Genomic DNA, 23582 nt, shown 5'->3' with positions numbered 1-23582 from the left:
GACATGCAGTGATTCTACAACATTTTGCTATGTTGATGGACAGTGACTGTAAAGTGGTTTATAGGGGGGACCTGGTATAGGGCAGAGCCTAGTAAATGTAATATTCTTCATGTAAGTGTAGATTAATAACAAAAAAAAAGAAAGAAAGAAAAGGGGGATTACTCCCTGATAGGATAAAACTAACTGTAAATCAACGATTAATGCATGCTTTAAATATCCTTAATTTTGATCACTTAAAGGGTGTCAGATGATCGGCTATGGAGGTACATTTTTCTGATAATATTCCTTTCTCTTAAAAAGAAAAAAAGCAGTTCCTGTGTGGTGACCTCCAGTGAGTTCTACACAATGGTATAAAGGGCATATCAAAGTGTGGGCAAAGGGTCTGTTTGTGTTTATACAGAGGATCAAAGCCTAATTCGGCTAGCCAGAAAATGAACTAAGATATGATATTAAGAAGAACTTCCAACATCAGCACTCTCTGGAAGAGTCATACCAGAAGATGATCATCAAAAAACCTCAACAAAGATCCAGGTGATGCTGCAGTTGTAGCTGCATTCATCCCACCGGTTCCTGGACTTGCCATTGGAATGAAGAAGGAGATATCTAAGCTGGCCTGTGTATACAGTAAAACAACAGATTTGCCTGGATCTATACTGTAGGAACTGAACCAAGAATTAGGAAAAGTACAAGTTGTAGTGCTCCAAAATCTTACAAATACAGACTATCTACTGTTAAAAGAACATATGGGACATGAACAGTTCCCAGGAATGGGTTGTTTTAATTTGTCTGATTTCTCTCAGTCTGTTCAAATTCAGTTGGACAGTATCCACCATATCATAGATAAGTTTTCAGAAATGCCTAGAGTGCCTAGCTGGCTTTCTTGGTTTCACTAGAGATGGCTGGTAATTATAGGTCTGCTTTGGTTATGTAGCTGTATTCCTATTATGTTAATGTGTGTGCGCAATTTAATTAGTAGTTTAAAACCTATACATGCTTAAGTTACTCTACAAGAAGACATGTCAAAGAAATAATCAATTTTCCCATGTTATCTTCCATCTGCTACTCCTATAGCTTTTCTTCTTCCTTCCTAATTACAACCCTTAAATAGAATTCGTTCCTCATATCGAATTTACTGAGTACTATAATTCTTCCACGTGGTAAAGATACCTCAAGACAAATACTGGGCATAAAAGCCACAGAGCATAAATCTGCAAAGAAGTAAAAAGCTAACCTTTTCAAACATTATTGCCTCTCTCTCACTTACCAACTTTACATTTCCCTGTATGGCCCCGGAAGATGACTGGTTAGCCAGAGATGGGTAAGATTCCTCAAGGGAGGAACAACCTAAGACAGGCACAGTCGCAGGGGGGCCATCAGGTGAGAAACGGGGGATCAAGAGAGGTGAGGCTTAGAACCTCACCCCCCGTTTTGAGAGAAATCTTCTGCATCCGTGGATGTTTTATTGCCCTTGTCTAGCTTGGATTAACACTTAGTCTACAGGCACACACCTGATCATCTAAATTTGCTCTCTTACAGCACTAAACTATGTTTTCTACCTTTATCTTGCATCTACCTACCACTTCAGCATTTTATTAAAAATAATAATAATAATAATAATAAGGGAGAAATGTGGGATTCACATATAAATCAAGTATAAAAATCAAACGAATATTCATATTTGACCTGATTGTTTATAGTTCATAATGTGTGATCAAAACTGAAAGTTTGTGATGACTGTCCTTGTACTGTTCACCATGTAAGAACTTATTCACTATGTAAGAACTTGTTCACCATGTAAGAACTTGTTCATTATGCTTCAGAAGATTGGAGACTGACGAGAATTAGGCTTGGGGTGGATTAATGATTGTACATTGAGCATTGAGTACCCTATACAGAATTTTATTGTTGTTAACAACCATTTGATCAATAAATATGAGACATGCCCTGTAAAAAAAAAAAAAAAGGAAATTCAATTCCAAGTGGTGAACGGTAGAAAGTAGGAGATCCCAAGAAACTGTTAAAACACCTACAAACTGCAAAAAGAAAAAGAACTGAAGAATAAAATGGAGATAAGATTCCAAAGTTCAGAAAGCAATACACATAAAATCAAACAAAAAACAAGACAAAAATAACAAAACTACCCAGTATTCTAGAATGTATTTAAGTCTTTCACACTGAAAGTTTTTCTTTCTTTCTTTAACGTCCTACACCAAAAATTTAAACTAAGCACAACACAAGACTTTTTCCTTCTAAGAAAATATCTGGTATTTCATTGGTTATCATTTAAAAATATATATTTGTATATATGTATGTATGTGTGTGTGTGTGTGTGTGTACTCTTAACAATAATTCATTTCCACATGGAAAAAAATATTTTTAATAAAAGAATTTTAGAAATCCACACTGACAGGTATTTGTAAAGCGAAGCATATATACCAGAGAAAAAGAGACAAATCAGAAAATGCTATGATTAGCAATGTTTTAAATTAAGTTTGTGCTATACCTGTAGGTATTCCTGAAACTCTTCTCTCTTTGACTTCAAGAATTCATAATTTTTGGGGCCAATGATCCTCTTGGAAGGAAGCTGGGCATCAGGAAATGTGCCTGAAATTAATATGTATGTAAATTATTACTATGTTCTTCTAGTATTTTAAAAACCTAATTTATAATTTACTATGACAAATTCAGATTCATAATGCTGCTTGTAGAGATGTGGCATTATCCCTTAAATAATTCTGACAAAATCAGAGAGCTTCAAGTCAAAAGCCTACACCAAACAACCTGAATCTACTGATACCCAAAAATATCACTCTTCACTGACACAGATAGAGAAGCTTCAAAAAATTACCATGTGATTGTATTTTGAAATTGGTGGGATTCTATCCGACAAAATCTTACTAAAGAAATACCTAATCTCTTATTGGAAAAAAGGTAGCATTTTGCCAATGCTACATAAGCTTAACAGTTAAACTTTGAAACCATGGATATGCTTTCTCAGACAGCGTTGCCTTTTGGAAATTTTTATACCAAAAGGGAAAAACATTGTTGGGAATCCAACAAACTTTAGTTGACACATGTTATTAAGTATGGAGATAAACCATCTTCTTTCAATTCTAAACAGTAAGGAAAATTGTCAGAAAAAGAGTAAGACAAGGATGGCACAGCACCAGATTGGCAGAGAAAAAGAGGAAACTATTTAAAGACAAGTACAAACTGAAAATCTAGGCAGAAAGTATAGACATTGTCTTTTTTATCTTCCTATAATCTCTGTATCATGAGCTTTGCTCTCATAGCAGAGTAAAGAAAGTTTCCTGCTCCTCTCAATCGGAACCAACCTGAATTTAGATCAGGACCACTCCATAGAGTTGTTCTAAAATAAAGTTTCAGAATACACAAATCGTTTTCACTAACCAACATACAAAATGACTGGAGATACTTCATAGCTATGTCCCTCATATTACCTAAAATAGAAAAAAGAAACTTGAGAGGTGACAGCAAACCCAAAATGGAAAAGTGCTCTCCTTTTCTGATTAATCTACCCTCAAACAAAATAGTCAAATACAAGTTTTGTGTCTCTATGTAAAATCTGAGAGCTAATTCAAAATGCTTTCTATGATGAACAGCAAATAAGTTTACAAGGAGCAACAGAGCAACTCTGAAATGCCTGCTTTAAATTCACCACATCAAGACCAACAAAAATTAAATTGGATAGAGAATCTTTTCTAAAACAGAATTAAGGAATAGCTACCTTTTAGATTTTAATATTATTTAAAAAGCAATGAATGTGCACTGTAAAACTGTGAAAGTATAAATAAGCAGAAATAAGATTTTTAAAAATACGTATGTGCGTTCCCATTATCAATAGCAGTGAACACAAGTGTTGCTGTTACATTTCCTTGGTACAAAATGATTTAAAATCAAAAGGTCTGGTTCAACAGCTTTCCAGAAGGCTAGCACTGAAATGTAATGTTTTAAAGAAAAAGAACAACATACCATGAAACTCTGTTAGTTTTGATTCAAGTACATAGAACTCAAGATATCTTCTATAGACAGACCAATGTTCAGGCTCATGTCCAACTGTAAATTGAAAGAATACACTAAGTAATAAATAATTTTACAAACTACTACTAAAAGGACATAGTATTTAAAACATTAAGTATACAAAGTTGGAAATTCTTCCAGTCTTAATAATTCATTATTTCTTGGAATCACATTAAATACATATTTTATCCAGTATTTTAATTTTAAATTACTTAGAAGAGATTAAAATTCACCTATTTATAGTTACCTCAGTAATATATACATTTTTCTACAACAAAATCATAGAGATGAAACATCAAAATTATGCACTTTTAATTATCTTTAAACTGTTACAAAATAATGTACTTCATAAAAATGTCTTTCGAACATTTACCCATTGTCTTGATCTACATAACAGAACTATCCAACAGAACTTTCTGCGATTCTGAAAATGTTCTACATTACATGCAATAACATAGTAGCTTTTAGCCATGTTATCACTTGAAATGTGATTAGAATAAGTAACGAACTGAAATTTTAATTTAATTTAATTTTAATTGCTACATGTAGCTTGTAGTTATCAAACTGGATAGCACAAAGCAATGGCTTAAAGAATGAGTCAGGTCAGAACTGTCTATTCAAATCCCAGTTCCCCCATTTACTATCTAGTAAAAACCTGAATAAGTAACTTAATTGCTTTAGTTTGCTTAAAATAAAAGTAACTGTACCTACTACATAAAATCACCCACCTAAAGCACTTTTATACAATGCGTAGCAACAGAATAAGCACCCCAAAAATGTTAACTAAAGCACCTAAAGCACTTTTATACAATGCGTAGCAACAGAATAAGCACCCCAAAAATGTTAACTGCTATTATTAATATCTCATGTCACTCTAGCATAAATTTGGAGAGTCAACTAAAACCAAAACAACACCCACACTCAGAAAAAAACAACCTAACACTGTCACAACCTATAAAGTAAATCCTATTTTCCTCAACACTGGTCTATAAAAATCTGGATTATATTTAATTTTGGTTTTTAAAATCCTGAAATTGCTATTTTGCTACACATATAAAATCAGTGAGTACTTAAATGTTAACTTTTTTTTCACTCATAGGCCATGGCTTCCTCAGAACACATTACATTGTCAATAAAGTCTGTAGCACTGCAGACAAAGATTATTCTTAGAATGTAAGTTTCAAGATTTTTTATTTTACTTTTATGGCTAAATTATTAGGCCAAACTTTTTAAAATAAAGCACAAAAATTAAAGATAGCTGGCCAAAAGGCAAAAACAAAAGTATAGTCCCAAAATACTTAAAAGTATATCACACATAAATCTTCCAAAAGGAGATAAAAGTTACTACAGGCTTATATCAATGTATTCATATTGTTAGGGCTTTGTATCCAAATAGTCAAAAGTTTTAAATAATCTCCTGAGAAATAAGATAGTGTGGAAATAGCCAGATTTTAAATATTAGGCATAGGAAGGACCTGAACCTAGAGGTTAACTAGAGTCTTTCTTTCAATCCTTTCTCGCACTTTAAATGACAATCAGTAGGAAAAACAGACAAAAGATGCAAACAAAACTATTTTTGAAACTGTAATCAGACTATAATTTCAACCATGGTTTGTCTATAAACCTTTTAGAATGTGACACAGAACAGCAACTAGCAATAGTGAATGGAAACCACAGCAAAATCAAGTAGTTCTAACTCAGAATGGGACAGGGCAAGACACTGTCTTTCCAAAGATTTGAACTTAACTACAATAGGAAAAATCATAGCTAACTACTCCAAGCATCCTTCCCTCTCCATTCCCATGTTTTATGTTCTTGAAATAGGAACAGCATCTGAGAAAAGTAAAAAACCTAATACCTTGTAAAAAATGAACAAATTAGCAGTGACCTTCACACTTGTCACTTAGTCACTCCGCTCTCAAACATTTCCTAACATTCCCCCTTTTGTTCCATCTTTCCTCACAGATCCATCCCTCTTTCTAAGCTCAACCTTATTTTTCTGCTTAATCCCCAAAAGGTGTACAACTTTGATGAGCTTTTGTTAGGGGCACGTTATTTTCCTCAGTTCTTGTCCCTTCCACAACAAATAATTGAAGGGCAGAGACACAGTAGTGAAGCAGAGTAAAAGTTTTATTTAAAATTACACACAGAGAGAGAAAATGCAGGAGTCTTAGGGAGGGGCCCTGAAAGGTTGAAAAGTTTTATTTAAAATTGTTGGGAGGAATTTGGTTTGGAAATGCAGGGAACTCAGAGGTAGAAGGTGAGGAAGGAATTCATTAAAGTAAGAGTGTCAGGGAATGACAGAACAGTGATAAAGGAAGTTCACTGAACTGCTACTCAGCATGGGACATGTCCCCTGCTAACTCCTCATGCCAGTGTCACCTGGCATCCAGTGTCCTCTTGGATCTACACAGCATGGGAACTGAGTCCCTACCACCCCGACGTTTGGGGGAGCCACAGAGCACTAGATGGAGTGAGATTATGTTCTGCAAACTTCCTAGAGGCAAAGAAAAGAGACTTTCAAGCAGGCTACTAAAGAGCACAACCGTATAGCTGCAGTTTTGTCCGGGTCACCCAGGCAACAGTAATTTGCAAACTAAGATCTTAACTCTCAGCAGCCCCTCCCTACTTATCTGAAATAGGACAGAGTGAGTGAAGATTTGAGTTTAAATCTGGAGGATTAGAATGAAATAGCAAAGTAACAAAGACACCACTGGAAAGCACACAGACAAAACATTGTAAATTGAGCAGTGATAAGTTTATTTAAGGCAAAAAGGTGCACACTCAGAGAAAGGGGACTATAGGGGAAACCTCAGAGAAGAGGTACACTCAAAGGTTAAAAGTTTTATTTAGAGAGAGAATGTGTGGGTAACATCAGAGAGGTGGTGCCCTGAAAGGCTGAGAAAAAATGTGGACGTCCTCAGAGAAGAGGTGCATTGAAAGATCGGGGCTTCCCCCTTTTAAGGATTTTTTCAGGAATGTGACAAAGGGCTATGGGGTATAGACTTGTTAAGTGGTCCCAAGATGTTTATCTTTGATGAGAGACATTAGGTTCTCTTCTTTTCTATTATCAGTCCTCCAGGTAATACTGCAAAATTAAATTAACACAAGAAATTTACTGATCTGGTTCCTCCCCAGGATCCCTCTGGGAACATATCAATCATGACTGCCTGCCCTGCCCTCAAAGTGGGCTGGGTTATTGTCTGTTTGAAAAGAATATGTCAAGAATCTTAATTCTTAACTTCCTAGGTTTTAAAATGCAATCTTAGCTTTAAGATGGAATCTTTCCTGTTTTTACTATACTGTTTATATCTGGGCTTGTTTAGAAAATTAATCATGTGGTTGTTTCCTGCCCAGGTTGCAAATTACTTGATTAGGCGCTAGAGGAGAAACAATCTTCTTGATAAAGATTTCAAAATAAAAATTATAAACATACTCACAGAGCTACAGAAAAATATTCAAGATCTCTGGGAGGACTTCAAGAAAGAGCCAACACCATACTTAATAGTGAAAAGCTGAAAGCTTTTCCTTTAAGACTGGGAACAAGACAAGGATGCCCACTCTCCCCAGTTTTATTCAACATAGTTCTGGAGGTCCTAGCCACAGCAATTAGACAACACAAAGAAATAACAGACAGCCAGACTGGTAAGGAAAAGTTAAACTGTTACTGTTTGCAGATGGCATGATACCATACATAAAAAACCCTAAAGAATCTGCCCCAAAACTACTACAACTAATAACTGAATTGAGCAAAGTTGTAGGACACAAAATCAATACACAGAAATCTGTTGCATTCTATATACTAACAATGAAGCAGCACAAAGACAAATTAGGAAAACAATTCCATTCACAACTGCATCAAAAAGAATAAAATACCTAGGAATAAATTAAACCAAGGAGGTGAAAGACCTATATCCTGAAAACTATAAGATACTCATGAGAGAAATTAAAAACACCAATAAATGGAAATACATCCCTTGCTCAAGGATAGGAAGAATTAATATTGTCAAAATGGCCATCCTACCTAAAGCAATCTAAAGATTCAATGCAATCCCTATCCAAATACCAACAGCATTCTTCCACGAACTAGAACAAATAGTTGTAAAATTCATATGGAACCACAAAAGATCCCCAAGAGCCAAAACAATCCTGAAAGGAAGAATAAAGCTGGGGGGATTATGCTCGCCAACTTCAAGCTCTATTACAAAGCCACAGTAATCAAGACAATTTGGTACTGGCAGAAGAACAGACCCATAGACCAATGGAACAGAAGAGAGAGCCCAGACATAAACCCACACATATTTGTTCAATTAATATATGATAAAGGAGCCGTGGATACACAATGGGGAAATGACAGCCTCTTCAACAAATGGTGTTGGCAAAACTGGACAGCTACATGTAAGAGAATGAAACTGAATTATTATCAAACCCCATACACAAAAGTATAAACTCAAAATGGATCAAAGACCTGAATATAAGTCAAGAAACCATAAAACTCTTAGAAGAAAACATAGGCAAAAATCTCTTGACTATAAACATGAGCAGCTTTTTCCTGGACACATCTGCTTGGGCAAGGGAAACAAAATAATGAGATATCACCTCACACCAGTTGGGATGGCCAACATCCAAAAGAGAAGCAACAAATGCTGGCAAGGATGTAGAGAAAGGGGAACCCTCCTACACTGCTGGTGAGAATGTAAATTAGTTCAACCATTGTGGAAAGCAATATGGAGGTTCCTCAGAAAACTAAAAATAGAAATACCCCAGGAATTCCACTCCTAGGAATTTACCCTAAGAAAACAGGATCACAGATTCAAAAAGACATATGCAACCCTACGTTTCTAGCTGTACTATTTACAATAGCCAAAAAATGGAAGCAACCTAAGTGTCCATCAGTAGATGAATGGATAAAGATGTGGTACATATACAAAATGGAGTATTATTCAGCCATAAGAAGAAAACAAATCCTACCATTTGCAATAACATGGATGGAGGTAGAAGGTATTAATGCTCAGTAAAATGAACCAGGAGGAGAAAGACAAGTACTAAACGATTTCACTCATCTGTAGAGTATAAGAACAAAGAAAAAACTGAAAGCACAAAACAGCAGCAGACTCACAGAAGCCAAGAATGGACTAGCAGTTACCAAAGGGAAAGGGGTTGGGAGGGTGGGTGGGAATGGAGGGATAAGGGATTAAGGGGTATTATGATTAGTGCACATATTATGGGGGGGCACGGGGAAGGAGATATAGCACAGAGAAGACAAGTAGTGACTCTGTAGCATCTTACTATGCTGATGGACAGTGACTGTAATGGGGTATGTGGTATGGACTTGATAATGGGGGAAATGTAGTAACCACAGTGTTTCTCATGTGAGACCTGAGCATAAGATTGTATATCAATGAAACCTTAATAAAAAATAAATAAATAATAAAAAAAATAAAAATATTTTAAAAATAATAATTAAAAAAAGGAAAGTTTATCATTCCTGATAAATACAGACTAACAGTATCTTTTAAGAAAGTTACTCATAAGGCTTCCTACCTGCTCGTCTATCATTTCTTTCAACATCAATACAAAACACAGGTATTCTTTCCTTTTTCTCCTTCCTTTCAGAGGAGGAATCTTCAAAAAAGTCTACATATGGGATGCTTATTTTCCATGCAGCAAGGTTTCGGGGAGTATTAGGTGTGCTCACAGCTTCCACTGGAGAGTCATCTTCCATTACAACAATTCCTTCTTCGATCTAGAAAAAAAAAAATCACCAAGAAAAATTTAATATTTTCAGGGCATTTAAACTTACAGCATATGAGATACAACTATAAAGTAATATGCCCATATAAATACTATAATTCCTTAATACTTTTGTAATTAGTTGATACCAAATTTTCTACTGAAAATGCAAAGATAAAAATTTATAACAAGTTACCAGCATTACCTCTAGGTTTTTGTTACATCACCAAAAATGAAATTTCAATATAAAAGAGACACTTAAGAGATTACTGGAAAAGATATTTCATATACACAAAATATAGAAAAATGTTTAACACTGATAATAAAAGGCAAAAATTAATGTACTGATGTTTTTTCATTTAGGAACATAGTATTTAAAAATTATAACCATTGATGGAGACTGCACAGATAAACTACATTTCTGATAAGGTGTTGGTTATAATATAGGTTGCACTACCCTTCTGAAAAGTGTTTTGGCAATACGTATTTATAAAAACTTGTAGAAAGTTTCAACCAAGTACAGTCTCCAACTAACAATGGTTTGACTTAGAATATTTTTACTCTCCCATTGTGCAAAAGCAAAAGCATTCATAGAAGCCATAGTTTGAATTTTGATCTAGTCTCAGGCTAGCAATATGCAGTACAATATTCTCTCTTAATGGTATGCAGCAGTGCTGAGCCACAGCTTGCAGTCAGCTACACGATCACGAGGATAAACAACCAATACACTTACAATCATTTGGTACAACCTTCTGTTTTTCACTTTCAGTACAGTATTCAATAATTCTGTATTCAATTCAGGATCCACTTGACACTTTATTATAAAACAGGCTTTGTGTTAAATGATTCTGTCCAACTGCAGGTTAATGTTAAGTGTTCGGAGCACGTTTAAGTAGACTAGTCTAAGCTGTGATTTTCAGTAGGTTAGGAGTATTAAGTACATTTTCAACTTATATTTTCAACTTACTTTGGGTTTATCAGGACATAACCCCATGGTAAGTTGAGGAAGATCTTATACTTCACTTCCGGGAATGTATTCTAATGAAAATATTTATTCCAAATAAATTTTTTCTTAACTGTGAAAAAGACACAAGTATAAATATATTCACTGCAGCATTAAATAACATAAAATCAGAAAAAAGGTCTGAAAGGGACACAACTCTATAGAACTAAGCCTGTTTACTCATCTCCTGGCTTCTAAAATTTTAATAATATAAATGTTCAAAATATTAAATATCTTTTTAAAACAGTACTTGAAGAAAATTTATTTTTAAAAAGAAAGTTTAAACAAGTTCTAGAAATACAAATGCAGAAAGAAGGAAAAAACTATCTCTCCCTCATTAAATTGGAAGACAACCTTTGAATTGGCACATTTTAATACCTGGTCACCTACACATCTCGGATTCATATAAAAGGGAGAAAAATATTACAGATAAAACACACCCGTCTTGAACACACTTTTTTAAGGCAATGAATCAAAAGTTACAGAATTCTGAATAGCCTCGCCAGAGCAAACTAGCAGTAGAGAGGAATTTCCTTCCAGAATTCTACACCCTAACTTCACTCTCAGTTCTACTCTTAGCCCACATTGACAGCCGCCTCTCTTGTAAGTGAATCAGTTCTGAACTTGGACAGAAATATATTTTCAGATAGATCTAATTTTATAAAGAGGAATTGGGTCCCCAGGCCAGCATACATATGAAAATTTAATCCATAATTTACATTCATATGTTTATGAGAACTGATGGTATTATAGTACTGCATAGTACTTACTGGGCTTACTATATGCTAGGCACTAAGTGCTTCATACATGTAACTTCTTTAATCCTTACAACACCCCCATATATGCTAGATGCTACCATCCTCATTCCACATTTGAGAAAACGAAATCAGAATAAAATTAAGCAATTTACCCAAGGTCTCATAGCAAAGAGACATTGCCACCACATGATCACATCAAGGTTTCTAAAAGAAAATGTCTTCCAGGTCCCAATTTTGGACCACAAACCACTTTTGCCCTGGCAGTGAGATGGCCGATTTCCCTTTCCCCTGCTTCTCTTTCCCTAAAATTCCTAAACAAGACAAAGAAGATTCCTCAAGCTCCCACAACTTAAGACAAGCACAGTGCCCTCTAAATCCATCTTAGTCAGGGTCAGCACCGTATTCACCCCTGCTTTTCCTTTTCAGAGTATTAAGAGATTAGTTTGCCCTCTTCTCCTACTTTCCATTATTATTATCTTTGCTTCCAGTTAAGAATTTCTTTCTTCCTTGGGCAACATAAGACAGAAAAAACTCTCTCAGCTTTTTAAAGATACCATTTCTAAAGCAAAAATACAACTTTTATTTCAAAGATTATGTTTTAAAACGTTCATAGTAACATGGATAAACGCTTTTGTTATAACATTAAGTGGGAAGACAGCAGGATAGCAAACTATATGAATCATATAGTCTAATCTACAGGGGTAGGAAGGAAAAGTTATTTTTTAAAAAAGAAAATCACCAAAATGTTAATACAAATGGTTATTGGGTGACAGGATTATGGGTGGTATTTTAGATTTTTTTCCACTTTTCTACACTGTTAAAAAATTAAGACTCTAATATGCTTAAAATTAAAATACATAAATAAACATCATTTCAAAAAAAGATTCCCTCCCAACAGACACATGAAAAGATGTTCAACATCACTAGTCATCAGGGAAAGGCAAATCAAAACCACAATGATATATCACCTCACACCAGCCATAGTGGCTAATATCCAAAAGATAAAAAATAACAAATATTGGTGAGGATGTGAAGAAAAGGGAACTCTCCTACACTGTTGGTGGGAGTGTAAATTGGAACAGCCACTATGGAAAGGTTCCTTAAAAATGGTTCCTTAAAAAAAAAAAAAAGGCTCCTTAAAAAATGAAAAATAGAAATATCATATGACCCAGTAATCTCATTTCTAGGAATCCACACAAAGAAAACAAATAATTAATTCAAAAAGATATTGCATTCCTTTATTTATTGCAGCATTATTTACAATAGTCAAAATATGGAAGCAACCTAAGTGTCCATCAATTTATGAATAGATAAAAAGAGATGTGGTACACATAAACAATGGAATATTAGCCATAAGAAAGAATGAAATCTTGCCATTTGTTACAACATAGATGAACCTAGGCAGTATTATGCTAAATGGAAATTAAGTCTGTCAGAGAAAGACAAATACCATATAATTTCACTTACCTGTGGAATGTAAGTAAACAAAATAATCAATCAAAACAGAAACAGACTCATTAACACAGAACAGACTGGTGGTTGCCATATAGGAGGTGGGTGGAGGGATGGGAAATAGCTGAAGAGGGGAAAAGAAATTAGGGAAAATATTTTATATCTTGATCTGGGTGATGATTACATGAGTGTAAACATATGTCAAAGTTCACTGAGGTGTACACTAAGATTTATGTATTTTATTGTAATGCACCTCAAGTAAAAAAATAAATAAATTCCCTCCTCTGATCTACCGCCTTTCTTCTATCTACACTTTGGAGGAAAAACAAGGATATAAACAAAAAAAGTGCTATAGTTGGATTATCTAGAGAGGAAAAAAAGGACTAAATAACATTTTCTTCTACTTAAGTTATGAAGAAACAGTGAATCTCCTGAACAATTTATAAGTACAAGGGGACAGAGGCTGAAAGACAAAATACGTTTATTAACTCTTCTCTCCCTGCTCTCCTTCTTGATTACTGTGAATCCAATCACTACTATTTATCCCTTTTATACCCAGATTAGTGAATTTCTTAAGAGGCAAAGTCTATGTCTTATCTTTTTTACCTAGTGCTCAGTGTCATTAATATGCAAAATGAGGATCCAAGATCTTGCTCAATAAAGATGTGTTAAATAAATGAAAAGTACAAATGAGACAACATGAGCTTTTATGGAGCTCAATGATTGGTAGGGAAGACAATCATAAACATGTAATCGAATACAATATGGTAGATAAAGTAACATATGACCTAAAGGGGCACAAAGGAAGGAATGTTCAATCCTACTTGGGGACTCAAATGAGGATTTATGGGGAGCAGTTAAGACTGCAAAAGTATGTATTTTCTAGGTAAATGAGAAGGAAGGGCATTTCAAAAAGGACAGCATGTGCAAAAGATACCAAGAAATAAAATAGCATGCTGGATGTAATGTGCATAATCAACCGGGGATCTTGTTAAAATTCAAATTATGATTCAGCAGGTCTAGGGTGGAGTCTGAATTTCTGTATTTACAAGTTCCAGGTTAATGCTGATGCTGTTAATCTATAGACTAACAGTTTGAGTAGCAAAGGGTTATGACATTTACTGACGAGTCTGTATGCCTGGACCATATGGTTGGAAAGAGATAAGATCAGGATATGAAGTAAAGGCCTAACAAAAGACGGTAAGTTGTTTGTCTGTTAAAAGTATCTCAGCTTAACAGAAACCGCTCTGCCTTAGTTAAGCAGTAACTTAGGGCTAAGAATTTCAAAAACTAGATAGATTATCACCATGAAACTATAATGACTAATGAAAAAATAGGTAATACAAAGTAATAAGTAGATCAGGGAAAGGGAAAATAATAAGTGAACATATCACATTTCTTATGCAATTGTTAAGTCTGAAGTTATACATACATCGAATTGAAGAATTTTTACTTACAAAGTCATCTTCACCTTCAGCTAAACCATAATTGGGCAACATAGCTCCCTCCATTGTGGTGCTCTTGAATACTCCTTTAATTTTGCTACCTATTCTGCTGATTCCAAATGACTCTCCTCTTTTCTGTGTGCTCCTAAATATTAAACAAAAATGTATTGAGGTCATAGCAAATTTATCAACAGTCTAGTTTATTATAAATAATAATAAAGAAAAACAGTTGTGAAAAGGGTAAACTGAAGATACATAGCTACCATAACTTTTAACATAACTTTTGAAATTCTCAGTCATAGATTAAGTCTCAACATCTCAGAAGCTCAAAGTGGCAGAACATTTAAAGTTTAAATGTGGAAGTATGAATAAATGGACAATATGTATTAACAAACATTTGAAATTTACCTTCTATTTAACTTTGCAACATTAACAGAAATAAACTTTAAAAGATGAGAGCCCCCTAGTGGATATAGTTCTTATTGTCATACATATTTAGAAAATAGATAAAAAATGTGTTAAGACCAGCATTCAAAACAGAATATACATTTAGAACTATACTGCTAAGATAATAGTGTAACAGAGAAAAACATAAATTTATGACCTTCTCAGTACCTCATTTTTAGATGGAAATTTAGCAAAAAAAATTCTGTCCTATCTGACTAAAAAATTTTAAGCAATAATCATATAAATACTCAAAAGAGGAATGATGTATAAAATATATCTCGCTTAATGTCAAGAAATAAAAAGGAAAGATAAAATGTCAAAGGGAACGGTTAGCAATGAACATAAGGATAAAAGTAAATGTAGCCTAAAGAATCAGCCTGCTCTGCCGTATGTATTAAATGTTTGTTTTGTAATTTTTTTTAAAAAGTGGATTCCTAAAAACAGAAATAGCCAGAAAGCAACAACAAAAAATAAGCCAGAAAGCAACAAAAGCTCCTGCAGTGGAGCTTACTATCCTTTGTTTCGACAAATAAAAACATGATGTTTAGCCAATGGAAAACTCATGCTTACCATGTAATACTGCCCTTACAACAGACGACAAAATAAAAATGACTATTTTAAAATCCAAGAAAGTTTGTTTTGAATGCTTAACTTAATGGAGAGCTAGTATTCCTACAAGCAAAATTTATTTACTGAAATAATGCAACAATTACAGAAATAAAAGTAAACTGATCAAGTTTCAAATACACCAGATATATTAGTGACATGTTCATTTTAAACATGTTCAGGGAGCAAGTCAAATTTATTTTAAACTGGAAAAAGTCTGAATAATAAGTAATAATAGTAAGTAGTAAAAAGAGTACTTAAACTGGATTCTTTTATTTAAACAAGCATGCAATTAGAGTTTTTTAAAAATCCAGAATCATAAATGAAATTCTGATAAAGTGTGTCTTGGAACAAATAATGACAATGTTAACAAAATATTATTAAATCTCTAGAATCAAGATCAATTATTCTAGTCTACAGAGCCTAGGTAAAACAACCGGGCTTTTTGAAATGTGACACATTTATAAAAATATCTCACTTGTGATTATGCCCAGAAATACAAAAATATTGTATTTTCTGCTTTAAAAAAAAGTTATTTACACAAAATTTTAGAAGGAATTTAGAAAAATCATTAATAAAGTGTCAATAGCTTTGAAAAGCAAAATGTTGACTTTTTCATTTTATTTTTATTTTATGATGTATATCATGCTTCCTTAAAAAGAACATATCTAGAATCAAAGTAGTGATTAATTTTAAAAGGATATTCCTAATCACTGATATAAAGGCAGTACTAACACAGGTGTTTCATTTTTTCCTTTTTAGTTGACTTAGGTTGTTTTGGGTATACTTTCTGAACTTCAACAGAAAATTTATGCAGAGAAGAATAACATGCTATCTCAAAACTTACCGAAAATCATCCAAACTTAGGCTACCTCTGCAATACCAGATACGTGAAATTATATAAGGAAAGGAGAGAGAGAAAGCCCAGATATTAAACAAGTTTCATTTTAGAACATGAAATAAAATTTAAAAGCTTGAAAAGTTACACAGGTGGACAGCATTCATTATTACAAAGGGAAGAAATCCTTATGAATAACATGATAAGGAAAAGAGAAATAAAGTACAATGGCTGTTTTTAGAGTTTGGGATTTAAGTTCTAAATCATTAAAAAAGTAGTTCTTAAAAACTCTGTAAGTCAGGAAATAATTCTGTATTTTTTGCCCTCATTTAGGCATGCCATTTGTTTGATATAGTGGGAAGTATGCAGAGACTCTTTAAAAACTTGGCACAAAAAATAAACTAGTATTTTCCAACACAGAATTCATCCCTCTACTAAATATAATTACGCATGCTTCACACTTACTACTTTGGGTATTTTTAAAAGTATGTTTTAAGCTAAGAAGCAAAGTTAACAAAGGATACCTATGTATTTTTTCAAATTTTGCTTTGAGTATGGAATGAAACAACAGATTAACATCAACACACATTAAAATTTTACTTTTAAAATATACAATCAGATATAGACATAAAATATATGAATATTTACATTTTTTAAAATCATTTAACAGCAAATTGGCAGTGGTACTCTAAATTTGCAATGAAAGAATGTTAAGAAGGTCTTTAATTCTACATAGGTAAATGAATCATTAAGTATCACAGAAGCAGAGTCCTGACTAAATATAGTAATACTAAAGTCAGGTCAATATAAAGAAAAACACACTTTTTTAAAAGACCACACTCAGTACCTAGAAATTAAAGAACCTGTATTTTCTTCTTTATTTTATATTTTAAAGCTAGCAAAATTAGTGCCTAAATATGCTGAGGACAATTTAGTGTTCTCAAAGTGGCAAAAAAAAGCATTCCGTCTCTGAAACTATGAGCCTGACTTAGGTTTAGCTACTCAGTAGATGTAAGATTTAAGAACCATTTCCCCTTAAAAGGTCCTACATATAGGAGTTTCATTAAGTTCAATAGCTAGTATGATACTCTAAATATCATGACTTTACAAACAGGGACAAATTCCACCTGCTTCTCAAATGATGCTGGGAAATTTGATAGAAGTCTTGAAAAAGTACTCAAATGAAAGAAGAGTAATGTGAATTGGGTGACAAATGATTTTATAAATAGCATGGATGGGTTTTTTGTTAAATATAGTCAAAATTTCATGGCTGTAATACATAAATTCTTAGGAAAGAATGATACTTTTACAAACCCTTCAGAAAAGTTATTACATGTATACTACTTATACTAAGGTATTATATAAAAATATCCAACATTGAAAAAAATTTGAATCTATTTCTACAACCCTTGGTTATGTGAAAAAATGCAGCATTTTCTCCCACAGCTAAGGCTTTCACATTTTTTCTTGTACTATCTAAAAATCTACTCTTTTTTCTGACCTATCTACCTTTCCTTCTGAACCACATCTCCAGTTTATTTATATATTTATTAAATCCTTGCTTAAACAAATTGGAAGGTGTTGAGAGCAATGTGACTATTTTGTAGACTTACAAATTTGATATCTGTGTCAACAGTGGAAATATAACAATGTAAGGATAAATCAAGACATTAATTATGAAGTTTATAAGTGGATAAAGCTTCTTTCTTCTGTTATCTTTCTTTGGATCGTTTAATTGCAAACTTAACATTTCCAGAAAGCCAGAAGGCAAAGTGAGAAAAACCCCTCAACATTTGTAACCAGTAAGTACTCTAATAAAAATTAGTCTCTGGGAAAAAACAAAAACTAAATTTTAAACTACTGATTAAAATTAGAGTTATATGTGGACTGCATATATACGCAGTCCATAATCACCAATAAAGCAGGTGATCAAACACTAATATGTATCAATTAAAAGATTAACAAGGCAATCTTGTTTAATTTTCTAAAAGAATTTCAGGCATTTTCAGGTTATATATCTATATATATATATATAGTTCAAAAATTCTTTAGTAGAATGTCTTGTTTACTTATGCAGCAATGGAACCACATATTCACAAAAAAGCAATAAAGACAATGACACTTTCACAGAATGATTAGATTCAGAGCACAAAAACAAAACATACATATGACTGAATATACCGACCTGTTGAATTTTGAATTGCGTGTTGGTGATTCTGCACCTCTTAAAAGTTGTCTGAAATACTTCAAAAATAATTATGATTTATTAAATTAATATTTGCCATTAAAGCATTTTACCTTACTACTTTCCAGTTTAAAGAAAATGTTATTTAAATCAAGTGAATATAATCACAGTCAGAGTAAGGATTAAAATATTGCAAATGGAGATATTCAGACCACTTGATTTCCACAGGTCTGTAAATAATGTATATAACAAGAAGTATGGAGTTTCCGCTTCACTACAGTACCGCAAAGCCGTTCAGGCATATGTCAAATCAAGTAGACCAAATGGGTCAAAATTCTACCTAGTCATATATATACAAACATGGTTTTGGTATTGAGAATTAATTTTACAATCAACTTCTAATCTCCATTAAGTTATGTAGTAGAAAAGAGTATTCACTTTCTTAATTATGTTTTATTTCATTTATTTTTTTATTTGAATTATTCATCTAACAACATCAAAGCCAGTATTAAATTTTGAAGAAAACTCCTCAAACAAGATTACTACTTTGACTTACCTCATCACTGTGGCAGAACATAGGAGTAAAAACATTCTCCAAGAGAGAAAGTACATGTTCATATGCTTCAAAAAGACATCTCATGGTTTGAAGTTTCACAACATCTATATATGGGCCTTCAGCAACTATTAAAATATTAAGTCACAGAAACTGTTTATGACTAGCATAAGTAAGTTACATTAACTTAAAATTCACGACAGTAAAAGACAATTCTAAAACTGTTTTGCAGAAACCCCAGCAAGTTATAGAAATCACACTGGATTGAGGAATTAGAACAATGAAGCTCCAATTTTAAAAATATTAGTTATATGAACTGTGAATAAGTTTCTTCATTGAAGCTTTCATCTTGTTAGTAAAACAGAATAATGGCTGCCTGTGTATATAGCTATTGTAATAATGAACAGAAAATATATGAAAAAACTCTGAGAACTACAGAAAAGCTACAGAATTCATTATCATCTTTGACTCACTTTTTTGAATCTCTTCTACAATGAAGGGATCAAATCGAATTTTGTCAATACTTTCATCCAAACAATACGTTTTATAAATCTTCTGCAACTCTTCATGAAGAGATAGCATTTCATCATTTGATAACTCTGGTCGCAAAATTCTATCATTGAATTCCTCTAACAAATTAAGAAAGAGCAAGAGCAAAATGAATTATTTTAACATAAAACTACTCATGAAAACTTCATATTCCCAGTTTAATTGTAATCAACATTGAAAGCAACAATTATAAACAACCTGTTCATCACTTTAAGCACTTTAAAAAGATTTAATTGGGAGTAAAACACCCAGATGAAAGAGAAACTCAGTCAACCAAATATTTACATACTAAAAAATATGTAAATATTTACATAGATATGCAAATATTCTAAAATTCAGAATAGCAAACACATTTCTAAAATTTTCTTTAAAGAACATACTGGATTAATTTCTTATGCCAGCAGTCTTTAGTATTTTGAAATCTGATTTAGTAAATAACAGTGAAAACTAAGGGTTTTTTTAGTTGTAGTCAATTTTTTAAATAATATTTCCTTCAATCATGGAGGTTACAGTCTAGTGATGAAGCTGAGAATCTCAACAAATGAGTCTTTTTTTTCAAATGACAAGTTATAGCATTAGGATGGCCAAATTGACTGCCTTTTTTATTAAGAGCTGTCACTATATAATTTACCCCTTTTTAGTTATCCAAACTGAAACACAGAAGAAAGGAAGGAGTTAAACAAAAAAAAAAAAAACTAGAACAGAATATATAAGACCTTTTGGGTAACAGCAAATTCATATGATTAGAATCTCAAAAGCAAAGGAGAAAAAAAAACAAGGCAGAATATTGAAGAGATAATAACCAAGAATTTTCAAAAATGATGTAAGACACCAACCCATGTATTCAAAACTCTTAGTATAAGTCAGGCATAATAAAGAAAAAGAAAACTAAACATTATAGTCAAATTCCTAAAGATCAAAAATAAAGAGAAAACTGTGAAAAACAAGAAAAGGGACATATAACAGGGGAACAGTCATATGGGACTGATTTCTCATTAGAAACAATGGCATTGTCCAAAAGACAATGGGAGAATGACCTTAAAGTACTGAAAGAAAAAACTGTCAACCTAAAATTCTATTTCCATGAAAATACCCTTCAAAAGTAAAGACAAACATCTTCTCAGACAGACAAAAGCTAAGAATATTTTCATCCAGTAGACTGGTACCACAAGAAATGCAAAAAAGATTTCTTTCAGCAGAACGGAAATGACAGAAGAAATCTGGTTTTGCAGAAAGGAATAAAGGAATACAATAAAGGTAAATATATCAATAACTTTAAGGGCTAAAGTGTGTGTGTATGAGAAGATCAGGAACAAAGCAAAATCTATTGGCTATTTAAAGAATAACAATGTACTATGGGTTTACAGCCTACACATGATTACAAGATATGATGATAAGCACAACAGGTAGGAAATGGGTAATCTGAGGTCATACTGAGATTCTTAACATTGTTCCTAAAGCAGCGAAACATTTTTAAACAAAGTGTGTGATATATCAAAGATGCACAGTGTAACCGCTGAGCAACTACTAAAGAAAGGAAAAAAAAAAACAGAAGAGACATCTTGAGTCAACAGAGACAAAACAGAATACTAAAAAATGCTCAGTAATCCAAAGAAAGGCAGAAAAGGAGGGAAAAGAACAAAGAATATATGGAACACACTCAAACACTAAGATAGAGGACCTAATGAATGATAAACATATAATAATATATTAATCATGAAGGTACTACACACCCCAATTAGAAAGCAAAGATTATGAAAACTAGATTTTTTAAAACAAGGATTCAATTATATGCTGTTTACAAGAAATACATTAAACACTTTAATCATATAAAAAGGCATACAGGGTAAACCCAAGTGTAATGAAAAAAAACATACCTTTATGAATTATCAAAGTAGACTTCAAGACAGAAAATTACCAGTGATAAAAAGAGCACTTTACAATGATAAAATGATAAATTTATCCAAAGGACATATAATCTTAAATGTTTTTGCACTTAATAATAAAGTTTGAAATACACACAAAAAAATGTAACAACACTAAAGAGAGAAATAGCAAATCTATTAAAAAAATCAGAAAGAACACAGAATATGTGAACATAATCCATCAATTTAACCTAACTTACATTTATAGCACACTATCCAACACAGCAAAACATTCTCACACATGCTCATGGAACATTAAGACAAACCATATGGATGGGCATAAAACAAGTTTCAATAAATTTCAAAGACTGAAATCACACAAAATGTTACCTTATCAGTATAATACTAAATTAGAAATTAATCAAGTATCTTGAAAATTCCCAAGTGTTTGTAAATTCAACGATACACTTCAAAATAACCCGAAGGTCAAAGAATAAACCAAAGAAAATTAAAAAATACTTCAAACTTAGAGACAGTAAAAAACACAACATATCAAAAATTTAGGATTCTATCTATAACAACTCATAGAGAGAAATGTATGTTTTAAATGCCTATATTATGAAAGACAGGTGTACAAATTAATCATCAGTCCTTCTACTTTAAGAAACCAGAAAAGGAAGTGCAAACCAAACTCAAGGTAAGTAGAAGGAAATAATAAAAATAAAGTGAAAACTAGCAAATCAAAAATATTAATAAATTTTTTAAACCTCTAGCAATATATATTAAGAAAAAGTAAGCACAAATTACGAATAAGGAGGACATCACTACAGATCCATAATAAGGGAACATGGGAACGTTAGGAATAACTCGGTAACAATAAAATAGGTTACTGAGACGCAATAAGAGCATTCAGAAAAATTTAATATCCATTCATGATAAAAACTCTCAGCAAACTAGAAGAAGGAAGCTTTCTCAATCTGATCAAGGGATCTACAAAAAACCCAGACTGGTATCGTAATTAATGGTACAATACTAAACGATTTCCCCCTAAGATCAGGAACAAAGCAAGGATGTCAACTCTTACACTTCCACTCAACTTTGTAGTGAGGGTCCTAGCCATTGCAAGACAAGAAAAAAATTAAAGGTATAAGGAAAAAGATACATCCACAGATGACATGATTCCGTATATAGAAAATTTTAAGGGAATCTACAAAAAAAGTTACTAGAACTAGTAAGTGAATGTAACAATGCCACAGCATACAAAGTTAATATGCAAGAAATCAATTCTATTTATATATATCTTAGCAATAGACATCTGAAAACTTATTTTAAAATACCATGTTCAATAATCCAAAAACATAAAGACCTATAGTAAAAACTGTAAGACATTATGGATAAAAATTAAGTAAGACTGAAAATGAATGAAAAATATACCATGTTCATACATTGGAAACCTAAATACTACTGAGATGTCATTACTCCCAAATTGATCTATAGATTCAGTGCAATCTTCACCAAAAAATCCAACCAGGCTGGAGGTGGGGGAAGGAAGGGAACTAGCAATCCGATTCTAAAATTTATATAGAAATGCAAACAACCTAGAAAAGCCAAGACCATCTTGAAAAAAGAACAAAGTAGGAGACCTTAGACCACTTAATTTCAAGACTTACTAATATAGCTGAAGTAATGAAGACTGTGGTCTTGGTCAAAAACAAACAGACCTAACGATCAATGGAAAAGAACAGAATCCAGAAATAGATTCACACATATATGACCAAATGATCTGACGAATGCACCAAAGTAATTCAAAATGGGAAAGAAACATCTCTTCAAAAAAATAGGTATTAGAAAAACTGGACATCCATAAAGAGGAAAAAATGTACCTCCCCCCCCACTTAATACCAACACAAAAATTAATTCAAGATAGGTCACAAACCTGTATGTATAATATAAAACTACAGTACATCTACAAAAAGCAGGCAAATATCACTTAGCTTAGGGTAGGAAAAGATTTCTTAAAGAAGTCTCAGAAAGCAGTAACCATAAAATTTAAAATACATACATTGAATTTCATCAAAATTAAAATGGTCTGCTCATCAAGACACTA

At 32.7% G+C, this 23582-nt stretch overlaps 1 protein-coding gene across 14 annotated transcripts in view; it reads right to left on the bottom strand.

The window, feature by feature from the left end:
* SNX14 (sorting nexin 14) overlaps positions 1–23582 on the bottom strand; it is a 108141-nt gene that overhangs the window by 15901 nt on the left and 68658 nt on the right. For 5 of the 14 annotated variants that reach the window (XM_037022843.2, XM_037022852.2, XM_037022876.2 and 2 more), the window contains 9 exons: positions 19535–19690; positions 19065–19189; positions 18509–18567; positions 16333–16359; positions 14445–14577; positions 9586–9787; positions 3994–4077; positions 3336–3461; positions 2504–2604 (listed from right to left, as the gene is read on the bottom strand). In XM_037022843.2, coding sequence (XP_036878738.2) covers positions 2504–2604; positions 3336–3461; positions 3994–4077; positions 9586–9787; positions 14445–14577; positions 16333–16359; positions 18509–18567; positions 19065–19189; positions 19535–19690 — 1013 coding nt within the window. The remainder of the gene's footprint in view (positions 1–2503; positions 2605–3335; positions 3462–3993; positions 4078–9585; positions 9788–14444; positions 14578–16332; positions 16360–18508; positions 18568–19064; positions 19190–19534; positions 19691–23582) is intronic. The other 9 variants (XM_037022865.2, XM_037022897.2, XM_073219326.1 and 6 more) reach the window with 4 other exon arrangements.

This window comes from Manis javanica, chromosome 13 (genome assembly GCF_040802235.1).
Source record: "Manis javanica isolate MJ-LG chromosome 13, MJ_LKY, whole genome shotgun sequence".
NCBI classification, from domain to species: Eukaryota; Metazoa; Chordata; class Mammalia; order Pholidota; family Manidae; genus Manis; species Manis javanica.
Note: the sequence above shows the minus strand (reverse complement) of the source record. Positions and strands in the feature narration are given on the sequence as shown.